Here is a 23,626-nt window from a genome sequence, read left to right on the forward strand (position 1 = left end):
AACTTCATAATTTAGGCTTGAGGTTTTCTTCATATTCAAAGATGAGAAACTTTAGAATTAATTTTTTGCTTTTGATAATTTTTACTTCTATCCATCAAGGATTCTGCAGTTATACTACTTACAGAGATATACAGATTATGACACTTTTATTTCTAACATCCTAATAGATAATTTAATCCACAAATATTTCTATCAAGTATAATAAGTGCTAAGCATTGTACTTGGAAGAGACATAGGAGACACAAGATAAATGTACATTTACTAGGGAAAACTGACCTGTGACCCAGAGGGGAAGATAGAAAGCACATTCTAGATAGTAACCCCCTTCACAACACTTATCCATCTCCATCTCTCTGTCTCTCTGTCTCTGTCTTTTTCTCTCTGACACACACGATTTTGTACAATGAGCTCTTGGGGAATTTTGTATACAAAATAATAATTTGTCTACCCCAAGGAATAATCATAGATGCCAGGTAAGCAGGTAAGTCTTCAAAAAGCTGATAGCTGGAGAATATTGCCGTGAATCTTGAATCATTTCTTCATAAAGAACATTGCCAAGTTGGGTGGTTGTTAGATGCCAGATATAGAGCAAAAAGTAAGGACAAAGGAGAACAAGAAATAAGTCTCTGATCTAATGGATCTTATGTACTAGAAATAGGTCATTAATCAATAGCTGCATTGAAACAATACTAAGGTCACTATTTGAACAAATGGAAAGAAATTTCTGTGGGGAAAGAAAAAATTAAAATTAATACTATGTGTGATGAGAAAATGAGAGTAGAAATAGCTCCATTGGTCTTCCTTTGGAAACCCTGCCCTATTGTAGTTAGAGGTATCTGCTTTTCTCTTAGTTGCCCCTATTCAGTACCACCCGCTTCCATGCCCTACCCTCAGCACTTTATTTTAATTACTTGTCTGCATCCTTCAGCAATTGGTGGCTTCTGTATGTGGTTTTATGAGCTTTAACCTACATTTTGTATGACAACATCTGACATGGAGTCTTAGTTTTCATCTTGAATCCTTAATGCCATAGGAAAATTCTGATTTTTGAATACAGATGATGGATTGGAGAACATGATGCTGAAGGACATGAGATTGCAGGTGGATCACATACAAGATATCATAGCATATGATCTAGAAATCATATGATATAAAAATGCTAAGGCAGTAAAATAAGAGGATGAAAGTGGGTAGGTGCGAAAGGAGTAGATTTAGGCACAATTCCTAGCTGATAAAAACTGTGATCTGGAAAGTATAGTCTCTAGTTTTTGTTACAATTTTTAGTATAATTTCTAAGTGTTTAGAAATCAGCAATTTTCTTTCTAAGCATTTCTTGGACCAGTCTTTCCTTACAATACTAAATACCAAAAGTTATCAAAGCATTTTCCAAATAACAAAATATTTAATTGTTAATTCAATAATATGGTAACAATGCTAAATGTTCTCTCTCATCAATATGCATCTTCAGTTAGACAAAATAGTGTTAAAATGTATTAGTTCTTCACTATAAATATATACATTTTATTATAGTCATGATGCTAGGAAGCATTGAATAGTAATTAAGTATAAAACTGGTGCTTTGCTTTGTTATTGCAATTAGAGATTGGCAAGCTTTTGCTAGTGTTGAACTTCATTGTATTTTTTATTAGTAATTTGATATTTGTATTTGGCCTTTAACAAGTTAGTTCACATGCGGCATTGATTTGCCATCATCTTTATCATTATTCATCAGTCAAGACATAACATGACGCCTCATATTTCACTGAAAGAATGTCAAAAGAACAAGCACTTCCCTAGCAAAGGTTGGCCAGAAGAACTATGGTTTGGCATTAGGAGAATTTTTATTCATTTTAATGTTACACAAGAAAAAGATGAAATTCTATCTCTCAAATAAGATGTGTATTATAAAATGTGAAGGAAACTATCAAAACAGATTTACATTTTTATAGACTTCATAGGCACATCTGTAGTCTTTTCATCCTTCCTTAGTAGCTGCATGAACTAAGCCTAAAATATATGTTCCTCTGGAATGGATCAAGACTTGACTATTTCAGAGATGATGAACAATTCTTCGCCATTTTGATTTGCACTATATCCCAGATTCCTTTCCTCTATTCTTTCATATTTTTCTTCTTTGAATATTCTTTCCTTCTTTGTTTATTTATCTAATGTTGGTACAAATCACTTTGAATCCATGGACTGTTCCCAGCTTTGCTTATATACTGCATGTAGACTTATATACAGAGTTGGTATATTAAAGTTCTAGAGTAACTTTGAAAAAGGACATAGAAGAATTGGTGATAAAATGTATAGTATGTTTGTGAGATAGGTGATGAAATATGTTTTAGTCATTTAATACACAATGCAATGCATTTACATAGTATTAAAAATAATGTTTTAATGGTTAGACACTTCTTTGCCTGATATTATTTAAATAATAAAAATGAATCTAGTACAACTTACTACCATGTTTTTTTTTGTTACCTTAACACATGTGATGCATATACCATACACTTTTCCTTTCTCTTATGTTCATTTTGTGTTTTCATTCCATAGGTATATCTCTAGTAGATTATTGAAAGTAAGAACAGTTTACTATTTATGGACTACACAAATTTTAGGAGATAACTGGCTAATTTCATTTGAAAGATTAAGTATATAGTTTTTTATTTAAAAGTATAATATATATGGGAATAAACCAATGTAAGAAAGTGCAATTATGACTTTCTGACACAAAAATAAATGTGCTCTTTTCTACTGAATTTTACAAAGTAAATGTAAATTTAATTGATGAACTACAATGGTAAACACATTCTATACTGAAAAAGGACAATTATTTTATGATTAGCTTTCTTGTATATTTTTTTGTTTGAGTTAATAATATGATATTTAAAGTTAAGTAAGAAAATAAACCTAAGCATTTTTATTAATTAATCAAATTGTGTGTTTTCATTTCAAATCAGTAAATATGCTTATAACCTACTATTTTTAAGGTATACTGTTAGGGGCAACAGAACAAGAACAGTTCCGTGTTATAACTCTAAGGTAGCTTAAATCCACTTGAGAAAAAGATACCATAAACATGTGAAAAGTAAATACAAAAATAATTTAAAGTGTTAAAAGAGTCCAACATTGGAAAGAACATTAGATGGTGCATAATCAATTTTCAAATAAATGTAGAAAAATATTGTTAGCACCAGTTAAGAAGAGTAGTTTAGCAATGCTAGTTGGCCTCATCAAGGAAATCTTTATAAAGATATGAGATTTCACCTATAGCTTGAGGATTTATCAGATTAAGATAGGTAAATTTGGAGGCATCCAGTTTATTTGAATAACTTGGATTCTATAAACAAACCTACCAGAAAAGTACGTAGACAAGAGGAGACAAACCAATTTAGTTTGAGCAGAAGATTCATGTTGAGAAACTATAAAACCTATCCTAAAGGTAGACTAAAGATTAAATATATTTAATAAACAGAATAGATAAGAGAAATAAAATTGGTAGACCATTCTCATATTTTCATAGAAAAAAAATGTAAGTGGTGCTCTGCTTCACCTGTGCCCATTTTTTTTCTTTCTTTGGAAGATATTGCCATTTAGGAAACTATCTGAATTGTTCCAGAACCATTTCCCTTCCACATATGTCACTTAAAATTTTCTCTTTTTAGTGATCACTGTAGCCTTGATCAACCCCAAAACAATATTAGGCCTTCCAAATCAATTCTATAGTAGGCTGTATTTTTAATAATTTACTTAATATCAATCTATTGAATTGTATGCTATATGAAATAAAGTCAGGACCCTAACACATAACTGTTGGGAAAAAAGGATGATAAATTTGGGGTTACTTTAAAAAGAGATTTTAGTTTTATACACCAGTTTTTGGTTCACAAGAAAATGAAGAAAAGCATAGTGATTTATCCCAACTTTCACATATGCATAATCTCCTATCATCTCTCACCAAGCTGGTGCAATTATTCTAGTTGATGAACTTGCATTGGCACATCATTATCTCCCAGAATGCATCATTTCCCACAGGGTTTACTTATCATGTGGTACATTTTGTGGTTTGGACAGATTCAGGTTGACATGTATCTACCATTATTGTATCATACAAAATATCTTCACTGTTCCAAAATCCACTTTGCTTTTTGCCCATCTCTCACTCCCCAGAGTCTGGCACTACTGATGTTTTTACTCTTTTCATGGTTTTGCCATTTCTAGAATGTTCTGGAATTGGAAATATACAATCTATACCCTTTGTATATTGACTTCTTTCACTTACCAAGGTGCATTTATGTTTTCTCCATGTCTTTTTATGACTTGAAGCCCAATTCTTTTAAACATTGAATAATATTCCATTGTCTGGATGTATCTGTTTATTTATTCAACTTCTGGGGATATCTTAGCTACTTCCAAATTTTGGCAATTATAAATAAAACTGCTATACATGTCCACATGCAGGTTTTTATGATATATTCAGTTTTTAACAAAATGATTAAAATGTTACTCAAGTGAAGATATTCAACTTACAGTGGATCTATATGAGTTACAGTTTTTTTTTTAAAGGGAGATCAAGACTAGTTATGCATATCTGTGATATGGATAGTTAATTCTAATTTTAGGTACTAAGCACTAGCAATGGAGAAGAGTATTAAATAGTTCTTGGACTTAAGGATCTCACAGAATAATAGGACAAAAGAGACAGAGACAAATAATCCCAATATAACATGGGTAGTTCCACAATGTAGGTATTATAAAATTCTAATCAGTTGTATATGGAAATGGTAGAGAAGGTTCCACAAAACTAACCACCTTTGAGGTGACCAGGAACCCACAGGCAGATAGATGATTTGAGAACAGTCATACGCAGACCCAGAGTTTAGGAAAAATTAGAAAATAGGCTGATGTTGGGGAAATAGTGAGAAACAGGGCTAAAATAACAGATTAATCCATTGGGGAAGGATCTTTTAAGCCAGCTAATGAGTTTTGACTTTTCTCATATTAGTTATGATCGTAAGTGTAGGTGTGATGTGAATTAACATCCTGTTGCCTGCATTAAAGATAGGGTGGAAAAGTAGAAAAGAGAATCAGAAAGCTACTGAACTATTTTATAGAAGGTGACTGATCAATAATTATGGAAGAGGAGATGTAGGAGGCAGATTCAGGAGATATTTAAGATGTTGAATTAAGAAAACAATTAAATCCTTTATTATTCTTATCTTATACTTAAAAATCTATAAAAAAGTATATTAGGACTTATTTGATTTCTTAAAACATTAGGGTTACAGAAAAAGTATAAGTAGAAATTCTGCTTATTTTGTACCACAACAAAAACATATTCCTGGTCATATTACGGTCATATTCCTGGACCATAATCCCGTTTCTAGATGTAATTTGAACATGAAATATAAGTATTTAAAATAATTGTATTTTGTGCACTTAAAATATGTCAATGAAGTTCATTTCATATTAAATATTTTACTACAATAAAACAATTTTTTAAAAAATATATATTTTGTAGGGCAAGGTTTTGAACTTCTGTTTTCTGGTTTGAATTTAACACTCAATGTAAGAAGAAGCATTTGATTTTACTGATAAAAATAAGGGAAATAAACTAATATTGAGTATAATTTGTGTCATGAAGTCTTATGACTGGAATATCAAATAGAAAGGTTGTCATAAGTCTAGAATAAAAGCAAATCAAGGGGCTGGGGATGTGGCTCAAGTGGTAGCGCCCCCGTCTGGCATGCGTGCGGCCCGGGTTCGATCCTCAGCACCACATACAAACAAAGATGTTGTGTCTGCCAAAAACTAAGAAATAAAATATTAAAATTCTCTCTCTCTCTCTCTCTCTCTCTCTCTCTCTCTCTCTCTCTCTCCTCACTCTCTCTTTAAAAAAAAGCAAATCAAGTTCTCTGATACTTCTTATATGGTCAGTCAGCTCTATTGATGTATTCTGCTGGTGCATAAGAGAAGGAAGCAGTTAAGTCTACAAGCACTAAATTCATTAATTGTCTTTAATTAGCAATTTGGTGTTTCCACATGAGTAACTTTGTTGGGAAGTTATTGCTTTTTGTAACTGTGGGGTAACAATTAGCGAAAAAGATCTTTAAAGAATAAATGGAGATACTGAGATAACAGTTGTAATTACAATTTCAAATTAGGTGATTTACTATAGTAGCATTGACAATGTGATCAGGATGAAGTAAACTGAGAGAACATTTTAGACACCGTGTGGTTGCTGTTTATTGTCAGTGTAGCCATTTTTGTTTGTCTATTAATGTGCATTTTTCCTCATCTAATTTCAGCTATGACAGTGATAGTTGGTGCCCACCATTACCAGTACAAACATACTTACACCAGGGTATGGAACATGAACTGGAAGAAGATGATGATCGGGTCCCAACTCCACCTGTTTGAGGCATGGCTTCCTCTCCTGCTATCTCTTTTGGACAACAGTCTACTGCCACTCTTACTCCATCTCCACGGGTAGAGATGCAACACATGCTGCAGGCTCACCTGGATGAACTGACAAGGGCATATCAGTTTGATATAGCAAAACAACATGGTAAATATATTCACTGAGTCAAGGGATCCATGTTTTCTGCACATGGAAATGCCCTTTTATATAAATTCACAAGACATATTCATAAAACTATACACATGGGGACAAAATTTTGATTTTGTATACTCGTTAATCATTTAGAAAATGATTTAACTACTACAGAAATGTTAATTTGACCAAAGTCGCATAGCTAGTTGGAGACTAAGCTAGAGCAAGAATTCAGGTCTGCTGAAATTCAGTCTAAAGTGCTATTTGGCTACAGTGGAATCTTCTAATTTACAACTGATTTAGCTTCAATTAGCTTATCCTTGAACTCACTTTTAATGCCATGATGAAGGACTCCTTTTGGATTCTTCAAAATGCCTGTGATTAATTCTGCATGTGGTTGTGAATATGTAAATCCAAGCTTCTGCAAATCACTTATGGTCAGTGTCAGTTATTAAAAGACCATCTTTGGGCAGAATTAAACAAATCAGAAAAATAACAAATGTACTAACAGAAAATGCATTTTTTAAAATCATAAAGAATAGATTAAAAACCCAAATTTCATTTTTTTTCTTTTGGTACCAAGGATTGAACCCAGGGTCACTTAACCACTAAACCACATGCTCAGCTGCCCCCCTCACCCACACCTCAGACAGGTTGTCTCTAAGTTTCTTAGGGCCTCACTAAATTGGTGTCTTTGAATTTGTGATCCTCCTGCCTCAGCTTTCTGAATCACTGGGATTACAAGCCTGTGCCACCACACCAGGATCTATAGTTTTTTCTTCTAATTATTAAAAAACTTTCATAAATTATAGATGCAATTCATATAGGTATCTTGTACAAATATGGTAGATCATAATTTTATAGGGTTGGTTGTTTTTTCCAATGTTTTTCTCTCAGATAGTGATATATAGGCCTGCACCCTTGAAAACAAAATCTCTGTGACATTCTTTGAATTATGTTCTCTTGATTTATACCCTGTGGTTGAAATCATGGTAGCTTTTTTAAAAGATAATATTATCTTTCTTTTTATGGGAGGGTAATTCTAGCTACTAGAGTAAGTTGATTATGAGATGACTCTTATTCTCAGTGTTAATTGACTATTTTTAAAATATAACAGCTATATTAAAATATAACATAGTTAACTATACATACAAAGAGATTCTCAAACAGGTATGTCACTTAAAGCTGTATAAACATGCTCTTTCCTTAGGATAAGAGGGTCTTGAACATTTTCTCATTTTTTCTAAAGATTAAAGACAACCTCCTGTTACACATAATTATTTTATGATACATCACTGGTTAAAATGAAGCCAATTACTTAAAGAGTGATAGGATTCTCTCAAGGTTAACTGGTGAAATCACAACTTTAAGTCATTTGAAGCAGAGACTTTGGCTCAGGGGTTCTCAAATTTGTGTGTGTTTTGAAATCATATGGAGAACTTTAAAATATATTGGTCCTAAGTCCCACCTCTAGGCAGATTCTGATTCCATACTCTGAGCTTTGACTGAGGACAGCCCAAGTTGAAGCAGTTACCATGGAGGTGAACCTGCTTCCTATCTGCATAACTATGGGCAACTTGCTTACCACTTGCATGCTATAGTTAATGTGTTTAAAATGATGTCAGAAATAATAGCTCATGTATAAAATGAAAGGGCAGTCCTCACACCACTCTCATTTCTGATAAAAAATACAAATATCAGGGTCCTGAGACCACACTGAAATTCAAGAATTTACTAGAAGAATTTATAGAAATCTATTATTCTCAAAGACATAGTTAACTTCTGTAAAAACATATAAAGTCAGCAAAGAGAAGAGTTATGAGGCAGAGTCTAGAAAAATCCCCAAAGCAGAGCTTCTTGTTGTTTCTTCCAATTGGAGTCAAGGACAGCACTACTTTCCCTTAAGTGTGATGATACACAGGGGATATTGCCAGACTTGGAAATGAGTTTCAAAAGACAACAGTAAAAGAACATAACACTTACTCTTTAGTCTTGCTTAAATAGAAGGGGTATTTAAGATACTTTTGAATGACAGCAATGAAAAGACTCTGTTAAAACTTGTAGTACATTTGCTTTTAAATTACATTAAGAAACAACATTGCTGACGGCTGCAGTGGTGCACACCTATAATCCTAGTAGCTCTGGAGGCTGAGGTAGGAGGATTTTGAGTTCAGAGCCAGCCTCAGCAATGGTGAGGCATTAATCAACTCAGTGAGACCCTGTCTGTAAATAAAATACAAAATAGGGCTGGGGATGTGGCTCAGTGATTGTGCATTCCTGGGTTCAATCTTGGTACTTCCCCCAAAAAAGAAAGGAAGGAAGAAAGGAAGGAAGGAAGAAAGGAAGGAAGGAAGGAAGGGACGGAGGAAGGGAGGAAGGAAGAAAGGAAAGAAGGAAGAAAATAACATTGCAGTGCTTTTGCTTAGCATTTTGTAGGTGTCCAGTTGCACATTATTTAGCCACCTTATTTGATAAATTTAAGTTTTACTTGAATATGTTTCAAAACTGTGATGGTAATTATAAGATTCTATTTATCTAATGAAGGTTGAGATTAAAATTATTTACTCATTGCAAAGGGTTTATCTAACACATCTTTTGTTCTAAACACAGAATACTAGGGTGAATTGTTTCTGCCTTGGAGAAGTTCAAGATTTTGGTGACTGAGATAGATGCACAACTAGGTAGATAGAGCAGAAGATACTTGCCCTAACTGGGGCAAATGAAAATACTACTCAGCCTGCTCTGAGAGGGTCATGCAAAAAGAAATCCTCCTAAGTCCAGAAATGTGTTGAAGATGGAAGAGAAGGAACATTAGGCATTCCAGTGACATCTTAAGTGCTAGCAGGCCGCATGGGTGGGTTACACAAAAACTGGAAACAAAATAATATGTATATGTATATATGTATGGGTATATATATTATTTTTTGAAAAGGTAAATTTAAATAGTCTTGTGACAAGTATTTTCATTCTGTTTTTGATGACTTATCTATACAAAATATATGTTTATATCACTAGAATAATTCTTAAATTTATGTGGTTGTTGGTAAGGCATATGCCCAGAGACCTATTGTCTCAATTGATGTGTATGTAATAAAGCATTGTAAACTCCAAAATTATTAATGCAAAAGAAGAATACTGTTACCATAGCATGCCATTTAATTCTTATTACAATGTTTTTGAATGTTAATGGACTGCTTTTCCCATTTTATTGTTTCCATTTGAATTCTAGGCACATTCAAAGCAATAATCCACCCCCACAGCCCCCAGTTCCACCATTAGGTTATGTGTCAGGAGCCTTGATTTCTGACTTGGAAACAGATGTTCCAGATGATGATGCTGATGATGAAGAGGAAGCTTTAGAAATCCCCAGGCCCCTGAGAGCACTAGACCAGACACCCGGATCCAGTATGGACAATATAGACAGTTCTGTGACAGGTAATGGAACTGATTTAATATGAATAACTGACCTATTTGCAATATTGAAATGCATCAAAAATCAAGTACTTTCTTACTTTCTTATGTAAGATTTATTCCACTCCATCTATTTCTGTAACATTTTAAATATGTTAATGTTAAACACAAAATTCAAAAAGGATTTGGAAATACTTTTGCTTTGCTGCAAAAAGGATAAGAAAATTCATGAATTTTAAAAAGCTTTAAAGACATGAAAGAAAACTCAATTATAGTCATGGCTTTAATGAAAAGTTCACTGTGCTAGGGAACCAAGTCTATTACATAAAAAAAAAAAAAACTTTTAGAAATGATATATTTTGTATATCAGGAGGAACATACAAAATGAATGCAATCTTAAAATGCTTCTTGATATTTCACACTATAAAACCATTCACTGATGAAAATAAGCAAGTCTTCAGAAAAAGACTCTTCAGTTGCACAAGGTATTATTTTTAGAGTGGAAAATGCATAGTGAGATAAACCATGCATTTATGCATTTTATAGTGTAGAATCCAACAACTTCCCCTCTTCCAAGAAGTTTATTTATTTTGACTTATTTACTCCTCTGGCTTCTGCTTGCCTTGTTCACCAAGTGAAAGACTTCAGTTGGTACCCTCCTCTGATGATTCCAGGACTGATGTGTAACCTATGTCCAACAATTTCAATTGGAAATTTTAAAATCTTAATATGTACACAATATATATGGTGAAAAGTAAAAATTCAGTATTTCTGTTCACATAGTTATACATTCTTTGATACACAGGCACACACACAAAAAATGCCTTTTACAAAATTATGAAGACCTAGCTACTCCATACTAAGCCTGGTCTTTGCATTTCTTTAGGATTTCTAAGGAAACTACACATATCAGTATTTTCCTGGATGACAACTTTCATCCTAGAAAGCATCTTATCACAGTCTTAATTTACTTTTAATCCAACAGTTTCCGAATTCCACAGACTTTGTGTTCCATATTAGTTCTGCAAACACAAATGGAAACTGGTTTAGTGCTGAGAAAACATGAGTGCCTTCACTTTTCCTGTACAGCCCTCTCTGCATGAGGAAGTGCATGATGCATGAGTCCACTATTCGGTTTTCCTTCTTGCTTGATGGATGGTCAGCTTGCCAGTCAAATTAAGATTTAAGAACTGCAGATATACTGGTGTGATTTGAAACCCAGATCCAACCCACAGTGACAGAGCAAAAGTTAAAATCTTTGAATTCAGAGAGCTGACTTATTAGGGCACTATTATGTTAAGCCTCTTTGCCTGAATTTCTAGCATAATCTCCTTAAGGGTAAAATTCTGCATATTTTTGCATATTTCACTAATGATACTGAACTCTTTTTTTCCTTTAGGAATGCAGTAAAAATGTGCAATAATGATGAAAAAAAGTCAGCTATGCTGATGTAGTTCTTTTATTAAATACTATAATTAGAAAGATGATAAATGTATCTATAAATTGGGAGAACACCACCCTGCACTTTTACATACACACCTGTCAGGAACAAGTAAGGATGTCTAAAGTAGTCCACTGGTTAAGATGTCAAGTTTAAACATCTTAAGTAACCTGCATTTCTCCTGTTGGTAATATAATGTTAATTCCAAATGAAGCTCTTATTGCTAAGAAAAGAAAGTCTAAATTTCCCTACTTGAATTCACTGCTTAATTACTTCTGAATATAGAAACCTCAGGGTGTTTAGGCATGAATTCCACAATGCACTTATCCTATGAATAATACATCTCCTTAGCAGAAGTTGTACTTTACACTTAAGCAACTTAAGCACCTCCCCCATACACATTTTTTTGTCTTTCCATGCACCAATGACTTTGAGGAGAAAGTTTGATCAAAGATTTGATTTGCCTTCCAGGGTGTGTTGTGTGTCTATGTGTATGTGTGTAGGAAGTGTGAATGAGTATATGTAGGTATTAGTGTGGCCATAGGGGATGTGAGTATTAGTGTATGTACAAATGTAGGGTGTAGAGTGCATGAGTATAAATGTGTGTGAGAACAAGGAAGATTGAAAGTGCATATACAGTGTGAGTGTGAATGGGGTGTGCACATCTATACAGGGTATGTGCATGTATTACACAGTTTTCAATTCTATACAGTTTGTGAACATGTGTGTAAAGTGTATGGTATACATGTGTGTATGAAAGACAAGGCACAATGTGTGTGGAATATGTGTGAGTCTATGTAGCGAGTGAATGTATTTGTGTGTGAGGGAGAGCAACTAGAATGTACATGTAATTGTGTGTGTACACATGCCTGTACATATGCTCAGGTGGATGTTTATGTGGACCAAATGTAATCAAAACCAACGTGCTAATGAATATTGTTCTAATGATGTTCTTAGGTTTTGTTCAGCTATAAGGCTACTTTAATAGTGCTAATAGAGATAGGCCATAATACACATACTCCTTCAATGAGCTTTGGAGACTAGAGGACTCTGAACTTACCGTCAGTTTCTTAGAGTTCTAAACTCGCCTGTGGTGTAAATTAATCTTTACTTTCAACTGAAATTCCCTTATATTGTCATTTTCATGAAGCAAATGACCATTTTTATTAAATAGAACTAACAATTTCCATTCCTGGAGACTCTAAAGCCATCCAGAATGGATGTAACACTGGGTAACACAGTAACACTGGGTGGGCTGAAAGTCTTTATGTAAAATTTCAAATTTTACTTGGCTGAATTGTACTCCCAACTGCCAGCATAGGGAATACCAGCCACTAACAGTCTACAGAGCTTTATTCTGTAAAATATATATATATATATATATATATATATATATATATATATATATATATATATATATATATATATACATTAACTCCAAATATTTTCATAGCAAGTATGTAGTTTGTGAATGGCTACTTAAATCTTGAAATGATCATCAAGAATGAAAAAGAACAAAAAGAAACGAAAATATCAATAATTCCACATCCCATGATCTTAGTAATGGTAATATGTATTTGCAAGTCTCCTGTTTCATGTATTTATTCCCTAAACAAACATTTATTTTAAGCCCATGACTTCTAGTCACTTGAATAAACATTTAGATTTAATAATAGCAACAACCAAACAGCAATAATAATAATAAAGTAGAAAACCTAGCTCCTAGTCAATGCATGATACCCTTCTAAGCAGTGGCTTGTTTTTTCCTATGGCTGGCTGAGCTAAGAATGGATTTAAATGTTAGAGTTTTTAAAGAAACAAGATGTAAGTATGAAATCAGAACTAAAGAATGCATGACAGAACTATAGAATGGAGAAGCCTAAATTATTTGGTTTCTTACATTTGTAGAAAGAACTCCCTGCCCTGATGTAAAGTTTTACCATCTACTAACTCATTTAATCCTCATGACCTCATTATTATTGTTGTTGTTCTCATTTTATAGCTAAAGAAATTGAGTCACAGAAGGATTTACATCCTTTTTGAAGGTTATCTACCAGATAAGTGGCAGAAGAATGAACAAAATCAATCAGTTTTACTTTAAAGATAAATTACTATGATCTCTGCCCTGGAAATGCCCAGTTCATTCTAATCCTCAGAATTAGCATATTGAAGAGGAAAATAATGTTCTGGTTTTTTTTTACTTCTCTCTCTCTCTCTGTGTGTGTGTGTGTGTGTGTGTGTGTGTGTGTGTGTGTGTTGAGAGGAATAAGTATGTATTTATAAAAATAAAATATGCATTTTATCGCTGGAAACGTTAATCCTTTCCCACAATGTGCTTAATTTTGATAAAAATATTGAATTTGATATGACTTTTATTATTTATTCTTCTCATATTTATCTCTGTGTGCAGTTACCTTTTTCTAATAAAATTAAAATCCATTAGCTCTTTTGGAAGGAATATTATTTTTATAATTTTTATTTTAATTTGTGCTTAATACTATTTGGTTGTAATAATGTACATTTTTTTAAGTTTCATACCATCACACTGCATTTGGGACTAAGCAATGTCTATGCAACATTGTCTTGGGAAATATGGACTGTTTCTTCCTCAGTGTTCAACTTGTCAGCTTTGCTCTCTGAGTACCAGGGAGGGGCAAGATTTCAAGATTTCTTTCTCTAACTTCCAAAAGGTGGTGGGAGTCAAGGATAAGTGTTTCCTGAATTTAATGACACCACCATGAAAACAAACCAAGGCAAGAGGAGAGTGGGAGAGGACAATGTCCTGAACATGTAGTCAAGATTCTAACTGCCTCACTGATTACAAAAAGACCCAGATTGAGTGTTGTAAAGTGAAACGAATAAAATTTTCCTTGCCTGTTGGATCCCACATGAACACTACAGCTGAAAGGAAATTGTGGCCCTGTATTTTCCACTTTATATCTTTGGAGGTTTTTACTGGAACTCCCATACCAGATGAGTATGAAAGTAATAAAACCAGACATCCTCACCATCTGACCTGAGCACACAGCTTTTGGGTCCTTGGACTCGGGAAAGTTTGATCTGACAGATGGTGAAGCCTAATGGCCTAACAATTTCTCTCCCTCACACACAAATACACTCACTCCCTACTCAGACTCACACACACTCCACACACTTGCCACACTTTGCTTCTGCTACAAAAGCATAGTAATTGAGTATTAAGGCAAATTCCAGGAATAATGCTAAAATTAAGGAAATCATTATCTGATGTCTTTAAAAAGAAATTAAATATATACTTTGGAATTTAATGGATAAGAAAAGTGCATATTTTATGCACAATATTTTGAGATGAGTTAACAAGTATTATATGAACCAAGGGAAGAGATTTTTTAATTGCTTATTTTGCTTTTCCTATATGACACATTTCTCTCCCTTCCTCCCTCCCTCTCTCCCACTCCCTCCCACCTTCCCCCATGCCTTTCTCTCTCTAGAATATAGGTGGGACTATTGTATATTCAGACATTTGAGTGTAAAAAGAATTTCCAGAGACTTGAAATATTTCTCTGCCTCTAAACAGAAGTCAATATTTGGATTGATTTGATCAAAGACATTTAGAGTTGAAGATTTTACTTAGCAGGTAGTTAGGCAATGAGAACTTCATAGAAAAAATTTCAGGATTAAATATTGGCTCAAAAAATGGGGGAACATTAGTTTTTGTATCTCATAAAAATGGTAATGCAACAATTATCAGGGTCATATTAGAAAGCACAGACTTTACTCTAGCTTAATGGATCTAAGGATAAGCATTTATCAGCAAGGAAGGATTTAGCATATAACGACATGTAAATGAATTGATGACTGATCATAAATTAATTTTAGTGCTGAAGATGTAATAGAGACACAGCAAGATGCCACTTTATCATGGTATTTTATGTTCAGTAACATTTGAGCAACAACTTAATGTCCTGTGTGCATTTTTTCTTTAACAACTTGAATACATTTGAGATATTTTTTGACCTTTCAGTAATTTTAAAGCTGAGAAATTTGGAAAGATTGAGAACATAAACACAAATAAATTTCTCTATAGGACATAAATTCATTTTTCATTAAGTGTTTAAGTATGTATTGATTATGTTTGGGGCTATAATGTGTCAAATGAATACAAATCTCATATAATTTGTAAGAATCTCTGGCTGAACTCCTTTTACCTGGTGTTCACTTTTATTTTCATGTTTATGCTTACATTTAAAAAAAAAAAAAACTGTTACCACTAAATGACTTCCTTTTTAATTGATGAGTTACTCTTTTTTGTTTTCTTTCAATTACTGTCTTTTTTCCTCCCCCTTTTCTCTTCCTCCTCAAGGATTTCTACCCTTCTCCTCCTTCTTTCCCTCCTCTCTTTAATAATTGTTTGCCTGAATCTTCAGATCATTCTTGATGTTCAAATCAAAAGTAAGAGGAAAAATTGTAATGACTGAGAGGTAAAATCAATAAATGTTATAAATTTTAACGATTTTATGGTAGGAACTTTAACATATGTTATAGACCTTTTTGTTCATACAATATAACTAAACTGCTTTAAAATTGTCCTACGAAGGTACTAATTCTATGTATCTCATCCCCAATTCAGAGGAAAGTTGAAGACTTACCAGAAAGGCAGAGTAATGAAGGAACAGGAAATATCGATTTCTTTCTGTTTATATTGGTTGCAATCTATTGAAGCAACTAACTTAACTTCTCTCTTTCACTTGGGATCATTAGTGTTCTCATTGCCTAATATGGCCAAATAGCTATAGTATATTTGTCTTTAACTCTAAAGTCATCTGTCTAGTCGCTTTGCTCTTATTGGAAGTACAAGTAAAAGAATAGCTAATGTTGTCTCTTTATCAACCAATACCCACTTGATGTCCTGCCTTCCAGGCCACTCTCTCTTCCCAGAGAAGGGAGTCGGTGAGCATCAGGAAAAGCTTCATGAACAAATAAAAAATAAATTCATTTTTAAATGAATTTAAATATGTTTAAATATTTCTTGATTATGTTTGAGGCCATATTGTGTCAAATTAAAGCTTGAAAGATTGAGAGAAATCAGAGCAAACACAAAAGTAGGAAAGTTGCTGATCTGTTTAGGGTAAGGCAGATGCATGTATGGAAATCCTCTTGTGTGGGACTCACTTTCACAGGGCGATAACAGTTTATTTGGGGGGAAAGTTGGGAAGTCTTACAAGATGGGATTTCTTTGGTAACATTGCTGTGATGGGAGATTTTTTTCTAAATTTTGCAGATTCAGAAACTAAATTTGTCAATATTCTAGATCCTCAGAGTAGAACCACACAGCAGGCAGAGTAGACTCAATTTCTTGGCTGATCATAGTGGATAGAAGTGGAATAAGAAAATTTTAAAAGAATAACAACAAAAATAAGAGCTTGGGCTAAGTGCATTGGGATGGGTGAATCTCAATAGAGATGTCACATATACACACACAAATAAATTGCCACTTGCCACTTAATGATATTTAGCATCTTCATTGGAAGACAATATTGCTTAACCTTGATATTCAAAAATATCAAAGCCTAACCAAGATGTACATCATATGAACTTTATTATATAATATATATCCTAATTTATATAATAAAAATTATATAGTACAATTTTTACTTTCTTACTTGAAGACGTTATTGCTTTTCCCATGGTTCCAAAGTAATCAACAAATATTCACTAATTTGTTTAATAAATTTTCTGAGGATGCTTGTAAGAACATTCTTTTTTTAACTAAAGAAAGGTCATTGCTAAGAAATTGTACATCAAATATAATCACTCAAAGAATTTACAGTGAATAAAAAAACAATAAATGCATTTAATTCCATATGCCCACTGTTCATTGAATTCCTACTGTTCAGTGACCCTGTACAAGAAATACTGAAGTGAAGAAGAGATAGTTCTTAATGTCAAGAGTTTTATTTCCTGGAACAGGAAAAATACATACAATATACAAAATATAGGGAGACAGGTGATAGACTACTGCATGCACAATGTTTTCACAACAAAGGAGGGAGTCACCCTAATAGAATGTTGAAGGTAGAACCCAGGTGATAAAGATGGTATTTTATTTGAACTTTAAAGTTTGGCAGTGATTATTAGATTTGGTGCAATACAGAGTATTGTCAAGAAATGGGAAGTGATGTGTGGGTGAGAGAGTGAGATTACACTAGTTGTGGGACAGAATGGGCTGCAAAGGTAGGCTGGCTTAATATTGGGGGGAGGTCTCAGATTCCTAATTTTTTATGTGCATTGGTGTTATAGGTAAGACTTTAAACAGAGGAACAAAGTATAAGATTGATGCTTTGAAAAGATAATGTAGATAACAATGAGGAAAGATAGAAGGGACTAGAAGGAAATCCGCTAAAAGGAGTGTCAGGATGAATTAGAATAACAATAAGGAGATGCTTGTTTGGAGAGTGAGCACAGACATTTAGAAAAACAGAAATCACATGGAAGGGTTTGGAACTGAGCTTTTGAATGTTTTAAAACTATTCCCAGTTCTCGACTTTCATATTCTTTTGTGACCCCTTGCTGAATCACTTTGATTTCTTCTTATCTCCTGTAGCATTATATTGCAAGACCCACTGCATCATTTCTTCTTTCATTTTGGGCTGTTGATCCTTGACTTGTGATTATTAACCTAGAAATGAATCTCTCAGAGGAGGCTCAGTTGCTGGTGTTATCTCAGGTTCCTTGCAGTGGTCTGTGTCAAGGGAATTTGTTTGGAAAGTAAAAAGTATATCTTTGTGCTTTTGGCAAATAGAATCAAGACTCTATCTTTCTCTGCTACACTTAACACCCTTTTAACTTCCAGATCATTCTAACCCTTTCAGTTTCAGTTTTCTCTGTCTTGAGAATGCATGCATCCGTGTTATTGTACCATGACAGCCTGAATTCTAAATTAACTTTTTGTAAGTCCTTTTTTGTCCCTCTTCTAACAAAAGCAGAAGATAGGGTAAACAATACTTGATAATTTATTTTGTCATGAATTAATGGTACACCAACTTAAATATGTACTGCAATTTTAATTTTATTACATAATGAGTTAAGTTCCCAGTGTGCTTTTATCTAATATGTGTGTATGTATATGCATAAAATACTAAGTGACTTTCTAGAAAGAAAAAAAGTTGTCAATATCTTCAAAGTGTATTTTCTTTAAATATAAAGTTGCATTTTTTTTACTCTACTGCCATAGTTCATTTTGAAAAAGAAAATTGATAGAAATGCTGATAATAGTCTCCATAAAGGCTAATTTCATAAGTATCAGTGTTAAAGAGAAAATTAGAGTTCTTCAAATATTAAAAATCAAAGAAAGCATAAGAAATATTGAAATTAATAGCACTTTTGCAAACTAACATTTTCCTTATGTTCTATGTTTAGTTGATTTTATGTCATCTATACATTTTAGTTGATGTATTTTGTTATTTAAACAGTAATTAACTGTTCACCTTAAAATCTTAAAATAATTCCAGATCTTCTATGAAATACAACTGTACGTACAAGGTCCGGTATTCAAGTTTTTATGCAGATTACCATTGCCCTCTGAAGTAACTTCAAATTATACCCATACTATTTATTCAAGCAAGTCACCGATCAGTTTAAATTAACCATAATTTGTTTCAATAAAAGTGTTCATCCCTGACTTGTAGAAAATACACATAGCAGTTCTTGCTTGGAAAAATGATCATGTAACAATTTAAACAATGTAAGAAATGAACCACTTGGAACATGTCTTGCACATGTGCTTCAAACAAATACCGATTTTACACAAGCTTCTTTCATTTGTACTAAGTGTGTTTAAAACACGGATAATGTTTAGCTAAGGAATCCATGATGAAACTTCAAAGTGGCAAGGAGTCGAGGCAGTGTACTTGCTCATTCGTATAGTGTTTGCAAGCACATGAGATATGCAATATATACAAACTCACTAGACAACTACATTTGTTTTTAGGTTCAATGGTAAATGGATGGGGCTCTGCATCTGATGAGGATTGTAACTTTTCTAGTCATAGATCTAGTGTAGGTAGCTCCTCAGATGGTTCCATATTTGCCAGTGGCAGTTTTGCACAAGCACTGGTGGAAGCAGCAGATAAAGCTGGTTTTAGGCTGGATGGAACCAGCCTTACAAGAACAGGTTTGTAGACTCCAAAGTCAACACTCTTTGCATGAGAGAATCTTGTCCTTGGGACACTTACCTTTTTTCTCCTCTTCTTTCTCAGCAAGTCTGACTGCAGGGCTCTCTGTAATATGCATGAACATTTGGGATGCTCTGTTGTCTGAACTCTGACCTGATGCAAGTTTTGCAGAGCCAAAAATAGGCTCCAACTTACTACCTTCTATCCTTAATATCCCTTTCTCTTCACGGTTCTGCTGATTAATTGGAATATACTTCCTTTCTATATTACGGCAAATCAGCAACTCAGATTGCCATTAAATTTTCAATAACTCACACTTTGCAAAATCTGCACACATTAATAATGAACCTAGTGATTAAAATTATTCAGCTTTTATCTCCATTACTTTCCTTTGCCCCGTCTCTTTCTACAAATGCAGTTTCTGGGAAACCTTCCTCAGCATGGGGTGAATAGGTGTAAGGCTTTCAGTCTAACAGTTCAAATGGCTGAGGGTCTTATTGTTTGGCTAAGATTTTAATACAATAATTTATTATATGTTTTAAAGGATGCTAATTAAAGATACACCTACTGCATTTGCAAGTTGAATAAAATGATGACTACGTGTATATTGTACATTAGAGAATTTAATATTGATTTCTGAGAGTAATAAGTAATAATATAAAGGACCAATTATGTCATTTTCACATGCTGCTCATTCCACAAAAAGAAATGCAGTCTTAATTCTAAAAATAGATTAGCAGTTTGTAATCATTTGTTTTTCTGGGAAAAAAAACAACAATTTGGCATGATTATGCTCTAATATTTGTATATGTACTTCTTAACTTCACATTTAGGATGGTAATATATGAATTAAACTGAGCTCTCTTAAAAAACTAATGAAATATTAAATGCATTTTTAAATCTTTGTAGTGTTCAAATATTAAATAAAAGTGATATGCTCTTGATATTTATTAAACTCTCAGGTTAGAAAAGTGAGCCTTGGAAATTGTCTTGAATTATATCATCAATGTTTATTTTGAGCACGTATTAGATATCTTCAAGCAAAATAAAATGATTTCTCAAGCATTGCAGAGGTTTATTTTCATATAGCATCCAATCTAAAATATGTTGTAATATAACTGTTATTTGAATTTTCTTGCTTTATAAAGCATAAGTCAAAAACTTTATGTTGCCTGAGTGCTTTTTGTGGCATTAGCTGTAAGCAGAACAGTGAGAAAGTGCAAGGAAACTAATAAATTAGACAGAATAGGTGCATTTCTTGCATGTGTGCTAATACCTAATAAAACATTAAGCAACATCATGTAACATTGACTTAGGAAAATGAAACTATGTAGGATAAGTTTGTATGAAATGAAAACATGACAAGAGAATAAATATATGAACATAAACCATCCTTCTCTTACTATAATAAACAGTATTAAAAGACGTTTTTGAAAATGTATTAGGTAACCTTTTCCCAGAATAAATTTCACTTCTTTTGTACTAAACCACAAGAAAGGGAAATAGTACAATTCATTTGTCCATAAGAATTTGAAGTCTGCTCAGATACAGTAATCACAAAATACCTACTTCACTTTGGATATACAAGGTGATTTTAACCTGCTATCCTCTACACTGATGTTATTGAGTTTCCACTAAGAGATAGAGTTCATTTTGTTTGCATATAAGTGGTAAAGTCAATTTAGCATGTGTACTTGAGCAGACTTTTCAAATAAAACTACAAGGCATTTTTTACTGTGCTCAGATTTTTTAAAATTTCAGGGGTGAAAATGAAACAGTGTGCAATTCATTTAAGAAATAACCTCTTGAATTTTGAGAAATAATGTTTCATGAATTTGCATATAACTATAAAATTATCACTAAGATTTTCAAGGTAATATAAAAACCAATCAAGCAGTATGAAGCTTTGGATTGGTGGATTTGTTTTATGTTCAATTGTTTGAAATATTTTTGTGGGTGGGATGTTCTTAGCTTATAAAAATTGAACACATTAATGTAGCAGGGCATATATTTATTTTTATAGGTGCACCAATATTTGGTATCTTCCAATGGCGTCTCTAGGTAGGTTCACAGACTTAGCCTTAGGAAGAGCAGAAAATACAAGACATTATCAGTGCATTACAATGACCTTCCCTATACCCCACTCCCTTTGTTTTCTTTCTAGGAAAAGCCTTTACCTCCTCTCAAAGACCTCGACCCACCAGCCCATTTTCTACTGATAGTAACACGAGCACAGCCCTGAATCAAAGTCAGAGGCCCAGGCCCACCAACAAACACAAGGGAGGGCGAATGGACCAACAGCCAGCACTGCCTCACCGAAGGAAAGAAATAACAGATGGTAGGCTGATTTCTGTTCCTCTTCTTTCCTCAATGAAGAGATGCATTCTACTTGGTCATTAACTCAGATTAAAATATCTATGGTAGATTAGGCATTGCCTCATTACATACAAGGCAGGAACCTGGCAAAATGGTCTTGCTTACGTGAAACACCCTCTCTCTCAACAATCTGGAATTATGTCTTTATGATTAATCCCCAAGAAAGAGAAGCTGTACCACTCTTAACTGTTGATTTTTCTACCCTTCTGAAATTTTTCTTTATTGTATTTTAGCAAACATTCCACTTAAAGGTTAGGAAAAAAACATAAGCAGCATGTGCACATGTCATAGTATCAGAACATTTATGATATGAAATTATAATCTCTTTCACTCTTGGAAAAGAACTTGAAATGGTTTAGTAATTTTTTAGTTTCGTGAATTTCAGAGCTTAAAACATGCTAGCGGTTATGTAGTTGAAGAGTGTCTACTTGGGCTGCTATAACAGATAATCATAACTGTATAAACAGCAGAAAGTTTCTAAACAACAAATATTTATTTCTCATGGATCTCTGGGCTAATATTAGTGGAAGTACAAAGATCAAGGCACTTACTGATTTGGAATCTTTTGAAGGCTCACACTCTGGTTTACAGATGGTACATTTTTATTAATTCTCACATGATGGAACAGACCTCTCTGGGGTGTGATTAATAAGGGCACTAATCCCATTCATGTGAACTTTACCTTTATGACCTCATGAAGCCCTCATATTCCAATACCATCACCTGGGGTTAGGATTTCAACAGATGAATTTTAGGGATATACAGTCATTTGGACCATAACAAAGGGCTAGTATATATATATATATATATATATATATATATATATATATATATATATATATATATATTTTTTTTTTTTTCTATTGAAATTCAGAGAGTAAATATTTGGAGTTTTTTTAGCATGTGGCCTGTGCCACAAGTACTCTGCACTGCCATTATTGCATGGGTAGAGCTATAGTAAATGAAAATATGGGAGTGACTAATATCTAATAAATCGTTATTGATAGAATAGTGGCAGAATTTGGCCTATAGGTCATAGTTTGCCAACGTATGTCAATTAATTGAATAGCCAATCTTTGAATATTTGCTTAAATAGTTAGTTTCAGAAAATATTTTTACTGGAAGTTATCCATGGTCAATAATGAGTATTTCAACTGCTCTCAGAGCATAGTCTATTTCCCACATTTTCCACTTAATTATTATATCTTTTAAAGTCTGAATAAATATATTCATCATGAAACTTTATTCTAAGCATAAGCACATATGAAGTATATTTAAGGATATATAATTATATTTAAAGTGCCTAGTATGCAGTGAGACTCAAAAATGAGTTTCTTCCCTCTTCTCAACCTTATCTTTCATAAGCATACAAACTTTATCTGAGATTGTCCAACTAAACACTAGGATTAACCTAGCCATGCTGAATGTTGGAAACATTTGGGGAGATCTTCAAATAAACCATGGAGACATTCATGATTATTCTGAGGTATAATACTATTATAGGAAGTTTTGAAGCTCCATGGGTTAAAATTAATGGACATCCACCTTTGAGAAGCTATGACCTAGTCCTTAGCACTCTTACATCCATCATTATGAAACAGAATGAAGCTTGTTTTGGAAAAAAAAAGCATTTTCCTTTGTGGGAAGGGGCACTCTGTGTCAGGCAGTCATCTTTGTGCTTTCTTTTGT

General features: G+C 33.4%; 1 protein-coding gene across 1 annotated transcript in view; it reads left to right on the plus strand.

Annotated features, from left to right (window-relative positions):
* The window catches only part of LOC143386822 (roundabout homolog 2-like), a 132,711-nt gene that overhangs the window by 46,795 nt on the left and 62,290 nt on the right, over positions 1-23,626 (plus strand). Inside the window, 4 exon segments of the mRNA XM_077108543.1 lie at positions 6,312-6,562; positions 6,565-6,571; positions 9,786-9,991; positions 21,726-21,899. Coding sequence (XP_076964658.1) covers positions 6,312-6,562; positions 6,565-6,571; positions 9,786-9,991; positions 21,726-21,899 — 638 coding nt within the window.

The sequence above is a fragment of the Callospermophilus lateralis genome, unplaced genomic scaffold (assembly GCF_048772815.1).
Source record: "Callospermophilus lateralis isolate mCalLat2 unplaced genomic scaffold, mCalLat2.hap1 Scaffold_890, whole genome shotgun sequence".
In the NCBI taxonomy this organism is placed as follows: domain Eukaryota; kingdom Metazoa; phylum Chordata; class Mammalia; order Rodentia; family Sciuridae; genus Callospermophilus; species Callospermophilus lateralis.